Source organism: Peromyscus eremicus, chromosome 7 (genome assembly GCF_949786415.1).
Source record: "Peromyscus eremicus chromosome 7, PerEre_H2_v1, whole genome shotgun sequence".
In the NCBI taxonomy this organism is placed as follows: Eukaryota; Metazoa; Chordata; class Mammalia; order Rodentia; family Cricetidae; genus Peromyscus; species Peromyscus eremicus.
Window position 1 is genome coordinate 83,691,829 of NC_081422.1, and position 21,819 is coordinate 83,713,647.

Consider the following 21,819-nt stretch of genomic DNA (forward strand, 5'->3'; position numbering starts at 1 on the left):
CAGTGTGAAATAATGCTTGATAATAGTTTACCATCTTTGAAATACTGGCTCTTCCTGCTATTAGTTGATTTACTAGGTTGGAAGTATATATGTAATTAAATTAGAGAAAACTAAACATAATATTCTATTCAGGAAAGTAGATCCTGGTTATAATCTGGTGCAATTTTTTAAATTTCGCATTCAGTTTTCATTATTTCTGTGAATTCATAAATTGTTTTGGAATGATGTATCAGAAGCTCATTTTTTAGTAAAAGGGAGGACCTGTATGGCCCTGGCTCCTGTTTTGGGTAACTGTTGGCTTGCTTGCTGACCTTGAACTTAATATCCTCCCTATGCTAATTCCCTGCCGGTTTCCACCCTCCTGAATGCTTAAGGGAAGTTTCCTTTCTGTATATCCTGCATATTGGGCATTAACAGCTGAGGTGCAAGATTGTAAATCATCAGTAGCAACTTCTGCCCTCCGGGTTCTCCCATTGTGCTGTAAGCCTGTATGCATTAGGCATTCAAAAATAATGAAGTATCCAATACACAGAAAAAAATATCAAATGGAGGTGATTAGGTAAGTTAAGGAAGGCAGCATTGGAGTCTCCATCTCTTTTCTAAAATAATCTTGACAATGAGTATTAGTATTATTTTCAAGGTAAATAGGACCACCAGCTAAAGCCATGGATTCCATTTGCTTCAGACCACAGAAGCAGAAATTATTTGGGGGATGTTTATGTCACTCAATCCAAGATTCTTTATTTGTGTAGACCTTCAAAGAGAAGGAACAATGGGTGCCTGTTGATTAAATAGGAAATTCTACTAGAGTCATTACAGCCACATTTATGCCTAAAGGTCCATCCCATAAACTGAAGCCAGGAACTGTATCTTTGATAAACAAACAAGTTTCCACAGAGAGTACCCTAGAATTCAACTTGATGGGATTTAGGATAGATATGGAAACCTCTAGGGATGTCTGTGAAGGATTATTGGGGGTTAGATTCACTACAGTTGGTAAGATCCACACTAAATGCTCATGAGATCACTTGACCATTCCATGGTTTGAGGTCTCAAACTAAGGAAAAGGGAACAGGAGCTGAGCAGCAAGTGTTCCTTGCTTTCTTCTTGCTGATTTTGGATGCTATGAGACCAGTTCCCTCAAGCTCCTGCCACCATTTCTTCCCCACAATGATGGACATATCCTTGAATTATGAGCCTCACTAATTCTTATTCTTGTTAACTATTTGCATCAGAAAGAAGTCAAGTAACTAATGTTGCCTTCAAGTGTCAAGGGGTGGGACAGGAGGATGTGAAGAACTAAGGTGCTAAAATCAGAAATTAAGCAAAGCATTTACTAGGGACCATGTGAAAACAGGGAGTGTTTTCTTGGATAGCCAACAAAGAAGGGTGTGTTTATCATACCTATGTCTGCAGGGAAATGCAAACTTGTGGACTTGAAGGAGTTTGATGACTCTAGTATATATTTATTTATAAACACTTGGAAAGCATGTCTCAGACCAGCAACCAAGACACTAATTTGAAGGGAGTCTCCAAAAAAGATGCAGGTGGAATGGCTCAGAAGGACATCAGATTAATCTATATTTCTGTCAAGAAGAGTGAAAGAGGAAAGATCATCACCTGCAATCCTATACTTATCTTGATTTTTTGTTCCTGAAAAATGAAGCCTGCTTTGCCATACACAGAATTAAATCACAACTTGCATCAGTTTTTGAGCTGTTTCTGGCTTCTCTGGGGTGGAATAATAGCAATTCTTCTGCTTTTCTTCCTTCAGAAAAATGGAGTCAGACATCTCACAAGCCTTCCAGAAAGAACTCACCTGCTTCATCTGCCTGAGCTGCCTGACAGACCCAGTCACCATAAGCTGTGGTCACAGCTTCTGTCGAGCCTGCCTCCATCTGTCCTGGGAAGACATCCAACCTCCTGTCCGATGCCCTTTGTGTAGAGAACAATATGGGAAGGAATTGAGAACCAACATTGTTTTGAAGAAGCTGGTGTCCATTGTCAGACAAGCCAGCCTCATGAAGGACCTGAACTCTGAGGAGCAAAAGTGTCTGACCCACGAGGGTACTAAGAAGATCTTCTGTGCTGAGAACAGGATCTTCCTCTGTCCACTCTGCTCAAACTCCCATGAGCACAGAGGACACAGACACTGTCCCATTGAAGCAGCTGCTGAGGATCAAATGGTAAGTGATGCTTCTGAGAGAACTTGCAAGCTGGAGAGATGTAGGCTTAGCAAACCACAGGAAGATGCTGGTCCTCATTATGACAAAGGCACTGTTTTCAGAATGGTGGTACTTTATTAACATCTAATGAAGAAAGGTTGACGAGGAATGTAAGCATCCTTGGGGTACCCTGAGTGTAAAGGTCATTTGTATTTTATGATACATTATGCCCAGGTCACTGGAGAGTGCAACACTAACTTCCTATCTTTTAAAAATGTCTATGGCTGGAGACTAAATTAGGAAAAGTACATTGGAGTCAGGTACAGCCAAACAGGTAATCAAAATAATTCATCAATATACCTGAGCAAAAGGGTAAGCTGCATTTTCTAATTCTGGAGTCTAATCTAATATTCATAGTTACAAAAAGAAGAAAATGAAGGATAATTTTGATTCTGGTACTCTCACTACAATAATTGTATTAATTGCCCAAGAGTCTGTCAATCAGTTGTTTTTTTCAAAATTGATACTCATTGTTTTTTTACAGGACAGACTTTTGAAGCAAATGGCATCTTTATGGGAGAAGGTCCAGGAAAATCAAGAGAATTTAGAGGCAGAGAACAGAATGAGAACTCTTTGGACGGTGAGTATGAGAACCATGCTTAAAATCAGCTTGATACACATATTTTCAAAATTTGCCATTGAAGAGTTGAGTATAAGGCCTAGGATAGGATACTTGGTATATGTGTCCTGCTCACCTCTAATTCTGAGTTTGTAATATGTCTCTGCTCTTGGAAAGAATGGTCTGCCTCTGGTAGAAGAGTCTGGGTCTAATGAGTGAATTGCTGATGGTTGTGCACACTGTGTTAGACTTTATGACTACACCATGAATTCTAATTACTACATGCAGAGTTTCATAACTTTGTGAACATATGAATGATTAATCTTTTTTCAGGCACTTCTGCACCTCTAATATAGGTGTAAATGCATCTTTAGGTTGGATTGCCTGTGTAATTAATAAAGAAGAAATAAATGAAACCAAGGAATTTACATTTTCTGAGGTGTGAAGACAGTCAATCAGAGTATATGCATCAGAGTTATACAAGTCATTTGTAGAATTTAAGCATAGGAGGATGGAATGAGGGAGGACAAAATACTTTGCAAAGAATATTGGGAATGTCTTTTTTTCTTCAGGACTACTTGAGTCTTCGGGAAGAAATGATCAGGACAGAGTATAGGAAACTGCATCCACTCCTCTGTGAAGAGGAAGAGAAACACATTGAGTCTATGAGAAATGAAGGCCAATGTGTTTTAGAGAAACTCAGGACAAGTGAATCCATGATGGTCCAAAAGAGTAAAGAACTAAAAGAAATGTACCAGGAACTGATGGCAAAGTCCCAGGAGCCATCTGTGGTCCTGCTGCAGGTGAGCATGGAGGAGTGCAGGAAGAGGCTTTATTGTCTGAGTCCTACAGTGGTGATTGTTATATTAAGATAGCTTTCAATATATCCTGCATTTTTTTAGGGAGTTTCCTTTTCAGAAATTTTCTGGAGAAACAAAATTCTGTAATAATCTTGAAAGAAGAAGCTTTTTGAAATTATGTCCATAGATTCTTCAAGGATTAAGTCTTAACTTTTGGCTCTTGTTCCTTGCTTTTCTGATAACTGAAATTCAGTGATTTCTGTTTCCAACATTCTTTACCGCTACTTATATATTGTGTACAATATTAAAGTAACCTATGGCTTAATTTCTTCTGTTTTAGCACTGTGTTTTTGTGAGTCCTTTAAGAGGTTGGCAGTTTGAGAAAAGATCCTATTTGGTAGTACATGATACCTTGCAACTCACAGTAATGCTCAGGCCTCTAATCCTGCAATTCTGAAATACACATGTGAAGCAGCATGCAGGGGTGAGGCCACCCTTTTGAAGTATCTTTAGCTAAAGTATCCCTATGGCTTGCAGAGAAGCTCAGGGAAAGTTACCTTTGCAGACAGGTGGGGGTTCAAAAACAAGGTACAGTCGATACCCATGTCCTTCTCAAATTACTCTTTAGTCTGATTTCATCAAGAATTCGAGTTCTGCTAATCTATGTGGTTGGCATCATTTTAAGACATGAATATAATTTACCAGGATAGATTGGTGTGATGGTGACTGGCATTTATATGAACTGTAGAAACTAACATTGTATTTCATATCTTCAGATATCTAAGTTTTTTTTGTTTTATTTGCAGGGTTTGGACGACATGTTCAGAAGGTGAGTTTAGCCATCAGTGCAAGTCTGGATACCCAAAAAATGTGCTATAAAATTGTCCAAGTTGCCTTAGGAAGTGCAGAGATCTTTTATATAGAAAATCCTCAATTGTTTAAGTGTGGTATTTTTGGGATTCTTTTATTTGTTTTGTTATTTTTATGTGTGTGTGTGAATGTGTGTGCATGTACTTGCACATTTGTGCAGGCCAGAGGATAACTTTCTCCTTCTATCAAGAGTTCCAAGGATTGAGCTCAAGTTGTCAGGCTTGTGTAACCTGAGGTGTTTGGCTGAACTTGGAATGAAGTTTTTCCTAATCACTACGTGATATCTTTAGCACCACAGAGGTCAATATTTTCTTTTCCTTGCAGAAATGAGTCAATGCAGCTAAGCATGCCACAGCCTATTAAAATAGAACTCAATGCCTTACCCATCACTGGACTGACCGAAAGTTACAACCAGTTCCAAGGTGAGTGTCTCCACTGATAAAATGACCAGAGCTAACCTTCAATAATGAGATAACCTTTGCAAATACAATATTTTAACTCCCCAGAGATATGTCTAGGTAAGTCACATTGTATTGTTATTGAATCCCATGGTCATCTTACAAACAAACCAACACACAGAAATGCATACTAATATCATGTTGTATGTAATAGTGGCTGAAAAGAGACTATCAGTTGTTCATTGAGTAGAAGGGTTATTTCACTCTAGACAGTATAATTCAAAGGAAGTGTAGCCAGTGATGGAGATATTTGATTATTTTACTTTCAATGTGTTAGAAATTAATTTCTAACATTGCATTTTATCTATAAATTAAAAAATACACAAGATAAAGAGGTTCACACTAGTAATCCCAGCATCAAAATCCTAGTTTATGGAGGATGGCCAATGAGTTTGAAGACAGTCTGTTCAACATATTGAGTTCTATGACAGTCTAGGACAAAAAGAAAGACCCTATCACCAAAGGAACAAAAAAATCATAAAATAACTTAACAAACAAAGCCATGTATCATGAGCAATGAAAATGAAACAAATTGATAGGACATGAGGCATTGTCTAAATCCTCCTTGTAGATCTGAAAGTCAATTGTAACCTCACAGAGAAAGAGTATCAGATGAACCAGAGGTTAAAGGAGGACAGATACATTCAGGGATCCACTTCTAGAGCATATTTAGATACTCCTTGAGTATAAATATGCTCAGTAAGATGCAAATGCAAACACCAATATGAAAGTTATCACTACTTATATCTACATAAAAATAACTTTTCATGTAGATCCATGAGCACGGCCTTTGCTCTGGCCCTTGTTGCAATGCACACATCTTCCCTGAGGCATGTGTAATTTAAAGTCTTTTCAGCATGCTACCACTCTTTTCTTGTGGAAATCCTTGACATTGGTGTATTTGAGGCAAATTTAACCTCAGGCCTTATCCTTCCCCTTTTAAAATCTCGAGGAATCTATGGACCTCTCTCACCTGAGAAATGTAAACGGTCATTTTACCTAAATATTGTTTCTTCCCACAGTGCGCATTTCCTTACCAAACATAACGATGATCCATAACAAGATAAACCTGTTTAATGCCATGAGAATACTGAGCTTCAGAACTCACCGTAAAGATACATCTGCGGATTATGCTGGATGCTATTCTGCTACCTGGAGTTCACAGAGCTTCATCTTAGGGAAATATTACTGGGAGATTGATTTGAAGGACTCTTGGGACTGGGCTGTAGGGGTCTGTAAGGATTCCTTGTTAAGGAATAGAAACCAAGTGATTGAACCTGAAGGTGCCTTTCTTCTTGTGTGTGTGAAGGAGGGTAATCATTACAGTCTCCTCACCACATGCCCAGTATTCCAGCACTATATAGAGAAGCCACTGGGCCGAGTTGGTGTGTTCCTTGATTGTGAGGAGGGATGTTTAAGTTTTGTGAATGTTGCCAAGAGTTCCCTCATACACAAGTACCCTTCTGGCACCTTCAAAAACCCTGTCTGGCCTTACTTCTCCACGGGGAAATCTGAGATCCAGTACCATAGTGATTTTTAAGTATTCCCCACTGTTATGTTACTTTCGTTATTGCTATTAAATATTAAAATACTATTAAATGAAACAATGGTAGACTATACTACCTTTTATTCTGTAGTCCATATATTCCATAAAGTAACCTTATTTCATAGTGATTTTTGTTTGCTTGTTTTTGTGTATTTAACATTAAGTAATTATGCTTAGATACTGAGAGTAGTCTTAGAGACTCAGGCTCTAGTTGGCTGTTAAAGCCCCTTTTAAGTGTACTCAGGACCCTCAGCTGCATTCTAGTACTATAAAAATATGCTCTACCTATGCGATTCCACTTAATGGTGTCAGGCTGGAGCACAGGTATGTATTGTGCTCGCTAATTTAATGTCAATTTGACATAGATTCTTTTGTTGTTTTGAGACATGGTTTCTCTGTAGAGCTTGGGCTGTCCTCTGCATTCCAGGTGCTGGGATTAAAGGCTTGTATCACCAACACCTGAGAGAAACATCCTTCCTTCCCTCTTTCCTTTCTTTCTTCCTTTCTTGGTTTCTCTCTTCCTTCCTTCCTATCCTTCTTTATTATTGCATTTAGACAAAATTTTTGAAACTTTGGTTATACTGGAGAAGGCTATGGAGGGGGCTTGTCTTGAAGTCTCAGACATGCCTCTGTCTCTGCTTCCCCAGTGGTTTGATTAAAGGCTTGTTTTACCACTACAAGAAAGATGCCATTCTTTTTTGTATCTATCTATCTATCTATCTATCTATCTATCTATCTATCTATCTATCTTTCTGTTATTTATTTATTTATTTATTTTTTTATTTTTTTGGTAAAGGGTGGGGTTCAAGACAAGATTTCTTTCTGTAGCCTTGGCTGTCCCAAAATTTGAACTGTAGATGAGGCTGGGCTCAGAGTCACAGAGATCTGTCTGTTCTTCTTCCTTTGAGCTAAGATTAAAGGAGTGAAAGTCCACCCCCAGGCTAGAATTCTTCAGACATCTTGAAAAGACAATTATCAGATTCATATGGAAATACAAAAAAAGAACAAAACAAAATCCAAAATATCCCAATGATAACAAAAATGCCAAAAAAATAGAAAAGCTAAAGCAATCTTGAATAATAAAACAACTGCTGGATCCATCACTATCTCCGTGTTCAAATTGTACTACAGAGCTATAATAATAAAAATATTTTGATGTTGTCATAAAAATAGATGCATTGATCAATGGAAGCAAATTAAAGCTCCACACATAAGTTCATAAATTCATACACATATGAATACCTGATATTTTTATTTCTAAAGTGAAAAATACACACTGAAGTGAAGACATCTTTAATAAATGTACCAGGTCAAACTAGATGGCTTCATGTAGAAGACTCCAATTCATCAATTTTTATCACCCTGTATAGAATTCAACTCTAAATAGATCAAATACCTCAGCAAAATATTTTGAATATGACAGAAGAGAAAGCAAAGATTAGTCCTAACCTCACTTGGAATAGGAAATGCTTTCTGAACAGAACACCGATAGCTCAAGCACTAAGAACAACAATTAGTAAATAGGACCTCATGGAACCAAAAAGCTTCTGTTTGGCATAGAACACCATCATTGGGACAAAGTGGCAGCCCACATAATAGGAAAAGAAGTTTAACTACTACACAGCCAACAAAGAGTTACTAACTAAATATATATAAAGAACTAAAAAAACTGGACATCAAGGAAATAACCCAGTTAAAAATGGAGTATAGATCTAAACAGAGAATTCCCAAAGGAGGAAACACATCAAACTGCACTTCAGGATGCCTTCATCCCAAGCCTCCTTTCCTAATCCTGAGCCTACCAAAGAGAAGGATCAGGGAGCTAACATAAAGCTTAGTTCACACCCCAAAGGTTTCCTTAAATGAACCAAATCATCCAACTTCTTCTGCCCTGGTATTATCAAAGGCAGATTCTAAATGGCTTCTATGACCTACTCAACTAGGGTTAAGGCTATGACTTTAGAGGCAGAGAAATTTGCTTAAAGGGAAGTGAAGGGCTCTATCTCCTGGTCTCCTATCAGGTAACACTTGTTACTGTAGTGATTTTAATTCAAACACCAGGAAGATGCCACAAAGAAGCCACAGCATAAATGATAGCACAGGACATGACTCCATCAATAGGAGTCATGCTAATTCCAGTTAGGAATAATCAATATCTGAACTGTATTTATAGCTAGAAAACTGAATAAACTTTACATACAAGAAATCTTCACCAGTCTGACAACACCAATTCCCTCACCCAGGATTTAACGGGTAATTTACATGTAATATTATCGTGTTTCTCATCATCATTTTACACACTCCTTGGAAGCTGTGTTAAGATACCCATTATGGTTCCTTGTGCTCTCTAAATACTAAACACATCTCAAAGATATGACAAGTAATACTAAGCACATTTTTCTTGCAAGTCTTCTAAGTAGTTATTCCTATCATTGCATAACCTCACAATCCCTGAAATAATGTATCCTTGATTTGGTTTACTATTAAACAGAACAATACATTAGATTTCGGGTCAAGCTAGAAAGACCTTGTCATGCTTATTTACATCAACATAGAAAAGACCTGATCGGCCATACAGGCAGACACTCACAGAATATGACCACTGGATAGAATTTAAAAATCAAGATATCATGGGGATCTGAATCCCAACAGATACCTCTATATTCTACATCAACAGCTCCAGAAATATTGTGAAAGAGGGCTCAAAAAGACAGTGAGAGTCAGAAGACCAGGAAGTGTGCTGTGAAACAGTCTCTCCTAGAAATGGCTGCACAAATGAATATGTTGAGCAGAACAATGAATATGTTGATATGAATGTGGGAAAATTTGAAAGAATCCCATGTCTAGACACAGAATTAGCCTCTATGACTGATGAGCTCCCTAAAGGTACACATAATACAAAGTGATCATCCCTTGAGATGGCTATTCTTGGCTGTTAATTTTACTACATCTGGAATTAACTTAAAGCAAGAGGCTGTGATTTTTTTTTCTTGATAGAGATTTTTCTTGATTGAATCTTTTAAAGAAGGGGGACTGACTAAAACCTGGATCTTCTGCAGTGTTCAGATCACCTTACATCATGATCACATGGTCTACTGGCAGCCTACATAAAAAGGACCTGTAAGAAGGAAAGGGAGGAGAAAGTGGTCCAATTTTATTTCACCTAAAAACATATTGGAAATAAGAAAACCACACATCATCCAGGAGCAAAACAATCTACAGCACTTGACTGAGATCCAGAAGGTTATTTGATATTTCATGTCTAGAGCATTTTACATAGTTTTCTGTGTGGTTACTGTGATCTCTAGATGCTGGGAAGCAAGGCATCTTTTGCCTCTATTGTCAACCACAAAAAGTTGAAAATGAAATAGAATGAGATTAATCAAATTTTTTTAAGACAGCAAGTTGAGTGAGTAGGAAAAGGGGATGGATCTGGAAGGAGTTGCAGTTCAGATGTATATGCTCAAAACTAGTTGTACAAAATATTGTAAAAAAAACTAGTAAGGATTTTTTAATGTTGATATTGCTAAAATCACAGATTGATGACATTATTTGATGAATTATCTAGAGTAAAATATAAGCACACTCCAAAATACTAAGCACAGAACAATAGTTTTTAATTGTTATTTTTTAGTCTTTTTAAAAATGATTTTTTTTTATTTTACATGCTGACCTAAGTGTCCACTGCCTCCTTTCCTCCCATTCCCTCCTCCCACTGCTTTCTGCCTACCCAAAATCTACTCCTGTTCTGGTTCTGTTCAGAAAAAGAAAGGCCTCCCTTGGGTATCAACAAAGCATGGCATACCAAGTTTCAAATAAGACTAAGAATCTCCCCTTGTATTAAGGTTGCGCAAGGCAACACAGTATGAGGAACAGATTACCAAGAGCCACCAAGAGCATTGTGGAAGCCTCTGCTCCCATTCTTATGAGTCCCAGAAATAGACCAAGCTACACAACTATCTATATTGAGAGAACTTATGTTAGTCCCATGCTCATAGGCTCCCTGTCTGTTGGTTCCGATGAGTCAGGTGAGTTATTTCTGTGGGTCTTCTTTTGTTGTACTTGACCCTTCTTGCTCTTACAATCCTTCTTCCCTGTCTTCAGCAGGATTTACTGAGCTCTGTCTAATGTTTGGCCATAGGTCTCTGTATCTTTTTCTGTTAGTTACTGGATGAAGCTTCAATGATGACAACTGGGGTAATCACCAATCTGAACAGAGGAGATGGCCAACTCAAGCTTCCCATCCACTATTGCTAGGAGTCTTAGCTGTGGTCATCTTGTAGATTCATGGGAGTTACCCTTGCATCCAGTTTCTACCTGACCCTGAAAAAGTGTCTCCCCTTTTCAGTCATCTCTTTGAGTACTCTTCCCCTCCAACTAACCTCCAAGCTAATTCTTTATGTTCCCATTTCCTCCCACCATCCGTCTACCCCCGAGATCTCTTCTATTTCTCAGTTACAGAGTGTTCATGTGTCCCCTCTTGGGCCCTCCTTGTTATCTAGCCTATTTGGGTCTGTGGATTGCAGCATGGTTATCCATTACTTTAGTGTTGATATCTACTTATGAGTGAGTGCATACCACGTTTGTCTTTGTGGGTCTGGGTTACATCACTCAGGATGATTTTTTTTTAATTTTCTTTTTTTTTCTTTTTTTTTTTTTAGTTTTTTGAGACAGGGTTTCTCTGTGTAGCTTTGCACCTTTCCTGGGACTCACTTGGTAGCCCAGGTTGGCCTCGAATTCACAGAGATCCGCCTGGCTCTACCTCCCGAGTGCTGGGATTAAAGGCGTGCACCACCACTGCCCGGTTTTTTTTCTAATTTTATCCATTCATCTTCAAAATTCCTAATGTCATTATTTTTAACAGCTAAGTAATACTCCATCCGTCCATCCTGTAAATATATTGCATTTTCTTATTTTTTTTGTATGGTTTCTGTGTTTATTATAGGACATGTTCAGCAAGTGACAGTAAAGTGTTGTTTTCTTCTACATACATTTCTTTTTCTTTTTTTAATTTTATAATTTGATTTAATTTTACAAATCAACCATGGATTCCCCTGTCTCCCTCCTCCCGCCACCCCCTCTCCCCCTCCCCCCAGCACATCCACCATTCCCATCTCCTCCATGGCAAGGACTACCCAGGGGATTCAGCTCAACCTGGTAGATTCAGTCAAGGCAGGTTCAGTCCCTTCCTCCCAGGCTGATCAAAGTGTCCCTGCATAGGCCCCAGACTCCAAAATGCCAGCTCGCCAGCTCATGCACCAAGGATAGGTCCTGGTCCTACTGCCTGAGTGTCTCCCAAACAGTTCAAGCTGATCAACTGTCTCACTTATCCAGAGGGCCTGATCCAGTTGGGAGCTTCTCAGCTATTGGTTTATAGTTCATGTGTTTCCAGTAATTTGGCTATTTGTCGTTGTGCTTTTTCCAATCTTGATCTCAACAATTCTCGCTCATACAATACCTCCTCTTTCTTGCCTATTGGATTCCTGGAGCTCCACCTGGGGCCTGGCCGTGGATCTCCGCATTCACTTCCATCAGTCATTGGATGAGATTTCTAGCATGACCATTAGGGTGTTTGGCCATTCTATCACCAGAGTAGGTCATTTTGGGCTATCTCTTGACAATTGCCAGTAGTCTATTGGGGAGGTATCTTTGTGGATTTCTGGGGACCTCGCTAGCACTTTGGTTCTTCCTATTCCCATGAGGCCTTCATTTATCATGGTCTCTTTTCCCATATTCTCCTTCTCTGTTCTTGATCAAGCTGGGATCTCCCACTCCCCTAATCTCTCTTTCCCTTGACCCTTGCCCTTCATTACCTCCGGCCCTCCTCACGTCCAGTTTGCTCATGTAGATCTCATCCATTTCTCTGTCACTGGGCGATCCTTGTGTCTTTCTTAGGGTTGTTTTTTCTAGGTAGCCTCTCTGGAGTTGTGAGTAGCAGTCTAGTCATCTTTGTTTTACATCTAGTATCCTCCTATGAGTGAGTACATACCATGTTCCTGTTACTGAGTCTGGATAACCACACTCAGGATGATTTTTTTCCAGATTCATCCATTTGCCTGCAAACCTCATGATGTCAGGTTCTGGCTATTAGAAATAAAGATGCCATGAACATAGTTGTTCAAGAAATCTTGTGGTATAATTGTGTATCTGTTGGATATATGAGCAAGAGTGGTATCACTGGGTATTGAGGTAGATTGGCTACCAATTTTCTGATAAACTGCCACGTTTATTTCTAAAGTGGCTGTACAAGTTTGCACTCTTACCAACAATAGAGTAATGTTTCCCTTACTCCAAGTTCTCTCCAAATTCTCACTGTATGCCCTAGGCTGGCTTTGAACTAAAAATCTTCCTGATGTGGCACCCTATTCCTTCTGACTGTGGGATTGAAAGTGTGAGCTACTATACCCAGCTAAGTAGCGACTCAAGAAATCTTGTGGTGGAGATTGACTGCTGTATGAGTTCAATCGTTCATCATTTAGAATAATGTTAATTACAGGAGCTCATCATTGGAAACATTATTAAAAATGACCATGAAGGAAGTTGGTGTGGTCTTTAGAGACTACATGAAAGACATCTAAGAAGGAATAGAAGGAGAAAATGATGTACTTTCATTCCCACTAACAACATACTAGAAATAAAACAAAAAATCAGGGCATCGAGGTGCAACACAATCAACACTATCTGACTGAAATGTTGCAGATTCTGCTTGGTGGTGGTGGAGTAAGTCTTTAATCCCAGAACTTGGGAGGCAGAGGCAGGTGGATCTCTGTTAGGTCCAGTCTAGACTGTTCCACAGAGTTACTTCTAGGAGAGCCAGGCTACACAAGAAATCCAGTCTCTGATAAGAAAAATGTTGCAGGTTTTGAATTGCTTCACATCCACAGTAGTTCCTGCTCTTTAGGGGGTTAATTTGAACTCTAGACAGGCTGGGACCAAGGATTCTTTGAACGCTAATGTCACTGTACATTGTTGGAATTGAAATAAAGTGATACATATGGAATGATTTTTTTAAGGGAAGACAGGTTTATTCTTGCTAACAATTTGAGATGAAACCATTCAATATAAGAGCCTGGAGTGTGAAGGAAGGCGGGAATGGCTTGAAGCTCGGTTTCCAGCAGTGTGGGACTGTTTACTAGAGTCTCCATGAACAAGTTAGGATAGGGGGGGGGCAGCAAACAGAGCTCATCTTTAAATCTCAAGCTTCCTCCATCTCCAGTGCCCTACTCCTCCAGCTAGGTCCCACCTCCTTAAGCTGCCATGTCATGTATAAAGAGCACCTCCATCTGCATACATGTGTGTTTGTATGGATATTTAATATCCAAAGTTTGACACCCTGATAATCCAGGATAAAATTTCATCTCAAAACCCTTCATTGAATCCTATCTACAAATCCTGTTTAGCATGAAGAAGACAGTCATAGGTTCCAGGGATTAGAACCTGGGAGCCATTCATGGTATTACATGGAGCCTCTGGGGGGGAATTGGATAGCAAAAGAGCCAGTCAAAAAGTCAGCCACAATCTAGAGTACCCATTGGGGCCTCCAGCAGAGGGCTTCTTCAAGTCCATAGCCATAGTTGGGTCATGTGATGACCCCAGGAGAGCCTGTGTATACATTCAGTGCCCAATACTTAGTGGAATCAACCAGCAAACCAACAGATCACCAGCATCTACAGGGCCCTCCCAGTGGTCATTCAGCCCTGAAACACTCAGTAGTTATTAATCTCCTACTGTATGTAATTGCTGTTCTAAACAGTTGGGATCCATCAATGTCAAAAACAAAGAGAAGTTTTCTCTCTTAGATAACAAACACTCCATTGGTGTCAAGAGGCAGTCATTAAATCAAATGAGAGCAGTCATGTGTTATACTGTGAGGTAACAAGGTATGGACAAAAGGGATAGCAGAGCAGAGGAAGGGCAAGGGTGCTTTTTATGGGGTAGGATAGGTGAGGGTATTAAAAATACTATTCACAGAAGCTGTGTATGGTGCTTCTTACCTTCAATCCCAACAGTCAGGAGGCTAGATGCAGGAGATCTGTGAGTTCAAGGCCAGCCTGGTCTGCATAATGAGTTCCAGGCCAGGCAGTACAGAGAGAGACAGAGACAGAGACAGACAGAGACAGAGAGAGATAAAGAGATATAGAGACTCAAAGACAGAGAGACAAGAGTGAGTTCTGAAGAAATAAAAAGGCTATCATGAGAGGTCACCTCAGCTTGTCTTGAAGCTGAAATCTAAGAGATCTTTTGCTGGGATGTCATATGTGTTTGAATTTGGGAAGCTGAAATCTAAATGATCTTTTGCTGGGATGTCATATGTGCTTGAATTTGGGGATGGAATGGATGCTGAACTAGACATTTGTCTAAAAATCATAATGGGATGTGCCTGTGTAGTTGCCTTCTAAACATTTGTGTTTACACTTGTGGGTTATTGTTGCTGTCCTCTTCATCTTAAGGGAAACTTTTCTTTTCAGATGGAAGTAGTTTTGATGTAAACTTATAACCAGTTAAGCTGCTGAGAATAAGTGTCTGTTGCTCTGAAATGGTGACCCTGTGCTCAGCCTTAAATGAAAAAAAATATCAAATGTATATATACCCTCTCCAAAACTCAGGGAATATCATTATTTTGTTTTATAAAGAACAGAAAGTTGAGTGGGTAGGGAAAGGGGATGTATTTGGAAGGAGTTGCAGTAGAGGTAAATCTGATAAAAATAATTTGTGCAAAATACTTGAAGGACTAATGAGACATTTTTAATGTTGATATTTGATAAAATCACAGATTGATATCATTATCTGTGAAATTATAAAAGGAAAAGCAAAACTATATGCACACCACAAAATATTTAGAAACATGAAAATATGGTTTTAAAATTAGAATTTTAGAACTTTTTTTTTAGACAAGTTCTTACTGTATATGCTAGGCAGGCCTTGAACTAACACTCCTCCTGCTTCAGCAGTCTTATCTGTAGGACGCTAGAATTAAAGGTGAGAGCTACCACACCCAGGTAAGCTGTGAGTAAGGAATCTTTTTGTGAAGATTTGAATGTGGATACTGGCCATAGAGTTAATTTAATCTTCCATTCCATTTAGAATACTGCTATATACAGGAACTCACCTCAGCAAGCATTAGTAAAAGCAATACCAAGACCCCCCACCAGACCCTGCAATCTACATTCCCTGCCCCCATATCCATCCACCTGAGATCCTAGCCACTTCCTGTAGCACAGACACTAAATCACCTGCTTGCATTAGACCAAGAGCTCGCATTGGACCAAGAACTCGATTTGGACCAAGAGAGGAGGAGATGGGCAGACATCAATGCAAAATACATACAACAACACAAAGAACAATAGGGAATCACTGGAACCTAGCCCTCCTTCAACAGCAAGACCTGAACATCACAATATAGAAGAAGCAGAAGAACATGACCTTAAGAATAGCATCACAACCAGGCGGTGGTGGGGCATGACTTTAATACCAGCGATGGGGAGGCAGAGGTAGGCAGATCTCTGTGAGTTGGAGGCCAGCCTGGTTTATAGATTGAGATCCAGGAAAGGAACAAAGCTACACAGAGAAACCCTGTATGGAAATACCAAAAAAAAAAAAAAAAAAAAGAATAACATCAGGATGATGTTAGAGGCCAATCAAGAAAAAATGAAAAATAAAATTGAGGAAAAGACAAACAAAAAAATGGAACAAATCAATAAATCACCTCAAGATAGCCAAAACAACAATAAAAAAGCAATTAAACATGTGAGAGAAACAGTTCAAGACCTGAAAAGGGAAACAGAAACAATGAAGAAAACACAAACAGAGGGAATGATGGAAATAGAAGATCTGAGTAAATGAACAGGAAACACCGATGCAAGCATAACCAAAAGAATTCGAGAGATGGAAGAGAGAATCTCTGGTGTGGAGGATACTATGGAGGAAATAGATTCGTCAGTCAAATAAAATACCAGAACCAAAATTGACATAACACAAAACGTCCAGGAAATCGGGGATACAATGAAAAGGCCAAACCTAAGAATAATAGGGATAGAAGAAGGAGAAGAATACCAACTCAAAGGCACAGAAAATATATTCAACAAGATCAGAGAAGAAAACTTTCCCAACATAAAGAAAAAAATATCAGCCAGGGCCTTTAATCCCAGCACTTGGGAGGCACGGCCAGGTAGATCTCTGTGAGTTCAAGAACAGCCTGTGCTACACAGTGAGTTCCAGGAAAGGCACAAAGCTACATAGAGAAATCCTGTCTTAAAAAACCAAAAAAAAAAAAAAATACAAACAAAAAACAAAAAACAAAAAAAAAAGAAAGAAAAGAAATGAAAAGAAAAATATCTATGAAGATACAAGAAGCCTATAGAACACCAAACTGACTAGACCCTCAATAAAGTCCCCTCACCGGGTAATAATTAAACAACTAAACCTACAGACTAAAGAAAGAATATCAAGAGCTGTAGCTAGAGTTTTTCTGCCTGGCCCACAGTCAGGGCAAATCTCTCTCACCCGCCAGTCCCACAGCCTCTCAGACCCAACCAAGTAAACAAGGAGACTTATATTGGTTACAAACTGTATGGCCGTGGCAGGCTTCTTGCTAACTGTTCTTATATCTTAAATTAATCCATTTCCATTAATCTATACCTTGCCACATGGCTTGTGGCTTACCAGGATCTTCCCATGCGGCTTGTCATGGTGGCGGCTGGCAGTGTCTCCCTCTCAGCCTTCCACTTCCCAGAATTCTTTTCCTTGTCCCGCCTATACTTCCTGCCTAGCCAATGGCCAATCAGTGATTTATTTACTGACCAATCAGCAACACACTTGACATACAGACCATCCCACAGCACTTCCCCTTTTCTTTTCTTAAAAAGGAAGGTTTTAACCTTTACATATCTCCAAAGTCAGCTTGGTATACTTGGGAATTTGGGCGTAGTTTCTCTTACTACTTCCTGCTGGAGGGGGGCGCTGTATCTTATGGGGATACAAAGAAAATTTTAGAATTATGGAATAGTCCATGAGGGTATGTCGTCTGAGCCAGTTGCCTTGAAACCATTCTGGATGTTGGATAATCAGGGCCATGGTGTCATCGGAGATCTTTCAGGGGGTCTTGGCTGGTCAAACCTGATGTATCTTAATCTTGAACAAATCCATAGCCTCTGGCTTTCTGTGGAAACAAAATCAGAGCCTCCTTTCCAAAGCAACATATCCTTACATCCAAATTTTAAAGTCAAGGTACCTTTAAAATATACATTTTGGCATAACTCAACAGCTTTTGTAATCAAATGTTTTTCTTCAGTTACGAATATCAAAGAGAACATAATCCAGATTCTCTGTGTGGTAGCCATCTTTACGTGGCTTATTTTTTATATTAGCTTGAGCCTATTGCTTTAAACTGCAGCCTTTTAAGCCTGAAACGGCACTGGCATTGTGGTTGCTGGTTCCGCCCACTTTAGCTTCCCAACATGGCGGTGATGCGTGTTTACCGCCAGCTCTGGGAGCTATTGTGGGTCAATGTTTTTATCCAAGCAGCATGTAGCCCAGAAACCTCTGTTTTTTTGTTTTGTTTTGTTTTTTTTTTTTTTTTGTGCTAGCAAAGGCTAAATCCACCACACAGCTTAATGTGCCACTTGTAGAGGCCTCATTCCCGCCATACGGCGGCAGGTTGAGCATGCACGCCAGGAACCCGCCATAGTAGCTCAAACATGCAGGCTGCCGCTAGCTTAAAAGAGACAACTAGGAGCTGTTTTTAGCTCCGTTTTAGAATCTTTTTCTCCGTTTTTAGGTGGAGACTCTTGCCCCACGTTGGGCGCCATTTGTAGCTAGAGTTTTTCTGCCTGGCCCACAGTCAGGGCAAATCTCTCTCACCCGCCAGTCCCACAGCCTCTCAGACCCAACCAAGTAAAAAAGGAGACTTATATTGGTTACAAACTGTATGGCCGTGGCAGGCTTCTTGCTAACTGTTCTTATATCTTAAATTAATCCATTTCCATTAATCTATACCTTGCCACATGGCTTGTGGCTTACCAGGATCTTCCCATGCGGCTTGTCATGGTGGCCACCACATTGGACGCCATTTGTTGCTTGAGAATTTCTCTCCAGCTCCCGCCACCAAGTCCCGCCAGTCCCAGAGCCCACTTATAAAATAAACACACAGACTCTTACATTATTTAAACTGCTTGGCCATTAGCTCAGGCCTGTTATTGTCTAGCTCTTACTCTTATATTTAGCCCATTTCTATTAATCTTTACTTTGCCACGTGGCTTGTGGCTTACCGGTACTTTACATCTTCCTTGTCCTGATGGCGGCTGGCAGTGTCTCCCTCTCAGCCTTCCACTTCCCAGAATTCTTTTCCTTGTCCCGCCTATACTTCCTGCCTAGCCAATGGCCAATCAGTGATTTATTTACTGACCAATCAGCAACACACTTGACATACAGACCATCCCACAGCAAAGAGCAGCAAAGAAAAAAGGCCAAGTGACTTATAAAGGCAGACCCATCAGAATAACACCTGATTGCTCAATGGAGATTTTGAAAGCCAGAAGGACCTGGAAAGATGTAAAGCAGACACTAAGAGACCGTGGATGTCAGCCTAGACTAATATACCCAGCAAAACTTTAAATCACCATAGACAGAGTGAACAAGAAATTCCAAGACAAAACAAGACTTAAACAATACCTACCCACAAATCCAGCCCAACAGAAAGTACTAGAAAAAAAATTCCAACATAACAAGTCAGATACACCCACAAAAATATAGGCAATAGATATCCCCACAGCCAGTATATCCCAAAGAAGAGAAATACACACACACTACCACCAAAAGATAACAGGCACTAACAATCACTGCTCATAAATACCACTTAATATCAATGGACTTAATTCACATATAATAAGGCACAGGCTTACAGAATGGATATGAAAGCAGGACGCATCTATCTGTTGCATACAAGAAACACACCTCAAATTCAAAGATAGGCATTACCTCAGAATAAAAGGCTGGGAAAAAACTTTCCAATCAAATGGTCTTAAGAAGCATGTGGGTGTAGCCATCCTAATATCCAGCAAAATAGACTTCAAACTAAAATCAATCAAAAGAGATCAAGAAGGGCATCACATACTCATCACAGGAAAGATCCACCAAGATGAAGTTTCCATTCTGATAATTTATGCCCCAAACACAGGGGCACACACATATGTAAAAGAAACATTACTAAAGCTTAAACCACATATAAAACCCCACACATTAATAGTGGCAGACTTCAACACCCTACTCTCACCACTTGACAGATCAGCCAAATCGAAACTTAACAGAGAAATAAAGGACTTAATTGATGTTATGACTCAAATGGACTTAATTGACATCTATGGAACATTCCACCCTAACAAAAAAGAACATAACTTCTTCTCAGTACCCCATGGAACCTTCTCTAAAATCAACCACATACTCGGTCACAAAGCAAATCTCAACAGATACAAAAAAAAAAAAAAAACTGGAATAACCTCCTGTATTGAATCAGACCACCATGGTTTAAAGTTATATTTCAACAATATAAATTACAGAAAGCCTACAATCTCATGGAAACTGAATAATGCTCAAATGAATCACAAATGGGTCAAGGAAGAAATGAAGAAAGAAATTAAAAACTTCCTAGAGATCAATGAAAATGAATATACCACATACCCAAACTTATGGGACACTATGAAAGCAGTATTAAGAGGAAAATTCACAGCACTAAATGCCCACATAAAGAAGTTGGAGAACTCTCACACTAGTGACTGAACAGCACACCTGAAAGCTCTAGAACAAGAAGAAGCAAAGTCACCCAGGAGGAAGAGACACCAGAAAATAATCAAATTGAGAGCAGAAATCAATAAAATAGAAACAAAGAGAACAATACAAAGAATCAATGAAACAAAGAGTTGGTTCCTTAAGAAAATAACAATATAGACAAGCCTTTATCCAGACAAACCCAAAGGCAGAGAGAGAGCATCTAAATTAGCAAAATCAGAAAAGAAAAGGGAGACATAACAACTGACAATGAGGAAATCCAGAGAATCATCATGTCATACTTCAAATAACTTCACTCCACGAAATTGGAAAACCTAAAAGAAATGGACAATTTTCTGCATAGGTACCTCATACTTAAGTTAAACCAAGACCAGATAAACTATTTAAATAGACCCATGACCTGTAAGAAAATAGAAGCAGTCATTAAAAGTCTCCCAACCAAAAAAAGCCCAGGACAAGATGGCTTGAACACAGAATTCTACCAATTATTCAAAAAGAGTTAATACCAATACTCTTCAAATTGTTCTACAAAATAGAAACAGAAGGAACATTACCAAACTCCTTGTATGAAACTACAGTTACTCTGATTCCCAAGCCAAAAAAAGATGCAACAAAGAAAGAGAATTACAGAACAATCTCCCTCATGAATATTGATGCCAAAATACTCAATAAAATTTTGGCAAACATACCAAGAACACATCAAAAACATTATTCACCATGACCAAGTAGGCTTCATCTCAGAGATGCAAGGTTGGTTCAACATACAAAAGTCTGTCAATGTAATTCACCATATAAACAGATTGAAATTAAAAAATCACGTGATCATTTCATTAGATGCTGAAAAGGTGTTTTAAATATTCATGATAAAGGTCTTGGAGAGATCAACACTACAAGAAACATACCTAAACATGGTAAAGGCAATTTACAGCAAGCCAACAGCCAATATCAAAGTAAATGGAGAGAAACTAAAAAATAAAATATCCACTAAAATCAGGAACAAGGTAAGGCTGTACAATCTCCCCATATTTACACAAAATAGTACTTGAAGTTCGAGCTAGAGCAATAAAACAACAATAGGAGATCAAGGGGATATAAATTGGAAAAGAAGAATTCAAACTTTCAGTATTTGCTGGTGACATGATAGTATTCAGAAGTGACCCCAAAATTCGACTGAAGAACTCTTATAAACTCCTTCAGTAAAGTTGCAGGATACAAGATTAACTCAAAAAATCAGTAGCCCTCCTATACAAATGACAAAGAGGCTGAGAAAGAAATTAGAGAAACATCACCCTTTACAATAGCCACAAATAATACAAACAACCTTGGGGTAACTCTAACTAAGCAAGTGAAGGACCTGTATGACAAGAACTTTAAGTCCCTGAAGAAAGAAATTAAAGAAGATATCAGAAAATGTAAAGATCTCTCATTCTCATGGGTAGATAGGATTAACATAGTAAAAATGGCAATCTTACCAAAAGCAATGTACAGATTCAATGCAATCCCCATCAAAATTCTTCACAGACCTGGTAAGAACAATACTCAATTTCATATGGAAAAACAAAACACCCAGGATAGCCAA

The 21,819-nt window shown here is 39.1% G+C and overlaps 1 protein-coding gene across 1 annotated transcript in view; it reads left to right on the forward strand.

Moving 5' to 3' along the window:
- Positions 1-21,819, forward strand: part of LOC131915663 (tripartite motif-containing protein 43-like) — a 119,041-nt gene that overhangs the window by 56,516 nt on the left and 40,706 nt on the right. The window contains exons 8-11 of the mRNA XM_059269069.1: positions 4,391-4,413; positions 4,779-4,876; positions 5,935-6,021; positions 10,304-10,486. Of these exons, the coding sequence (XP_059125052.1) occupies positions 4,391-4,413; positions 4,779-4,876; positions 5,935-6,021; positions 10,304-10,486 (391 nt within the window). The remainder of the gene's footprint in view (positions 1-4,390; positions 4,414-4,778; positions 4,877-5,934; positions 6,022-10,303; positions 10,487-21,819) is intronic.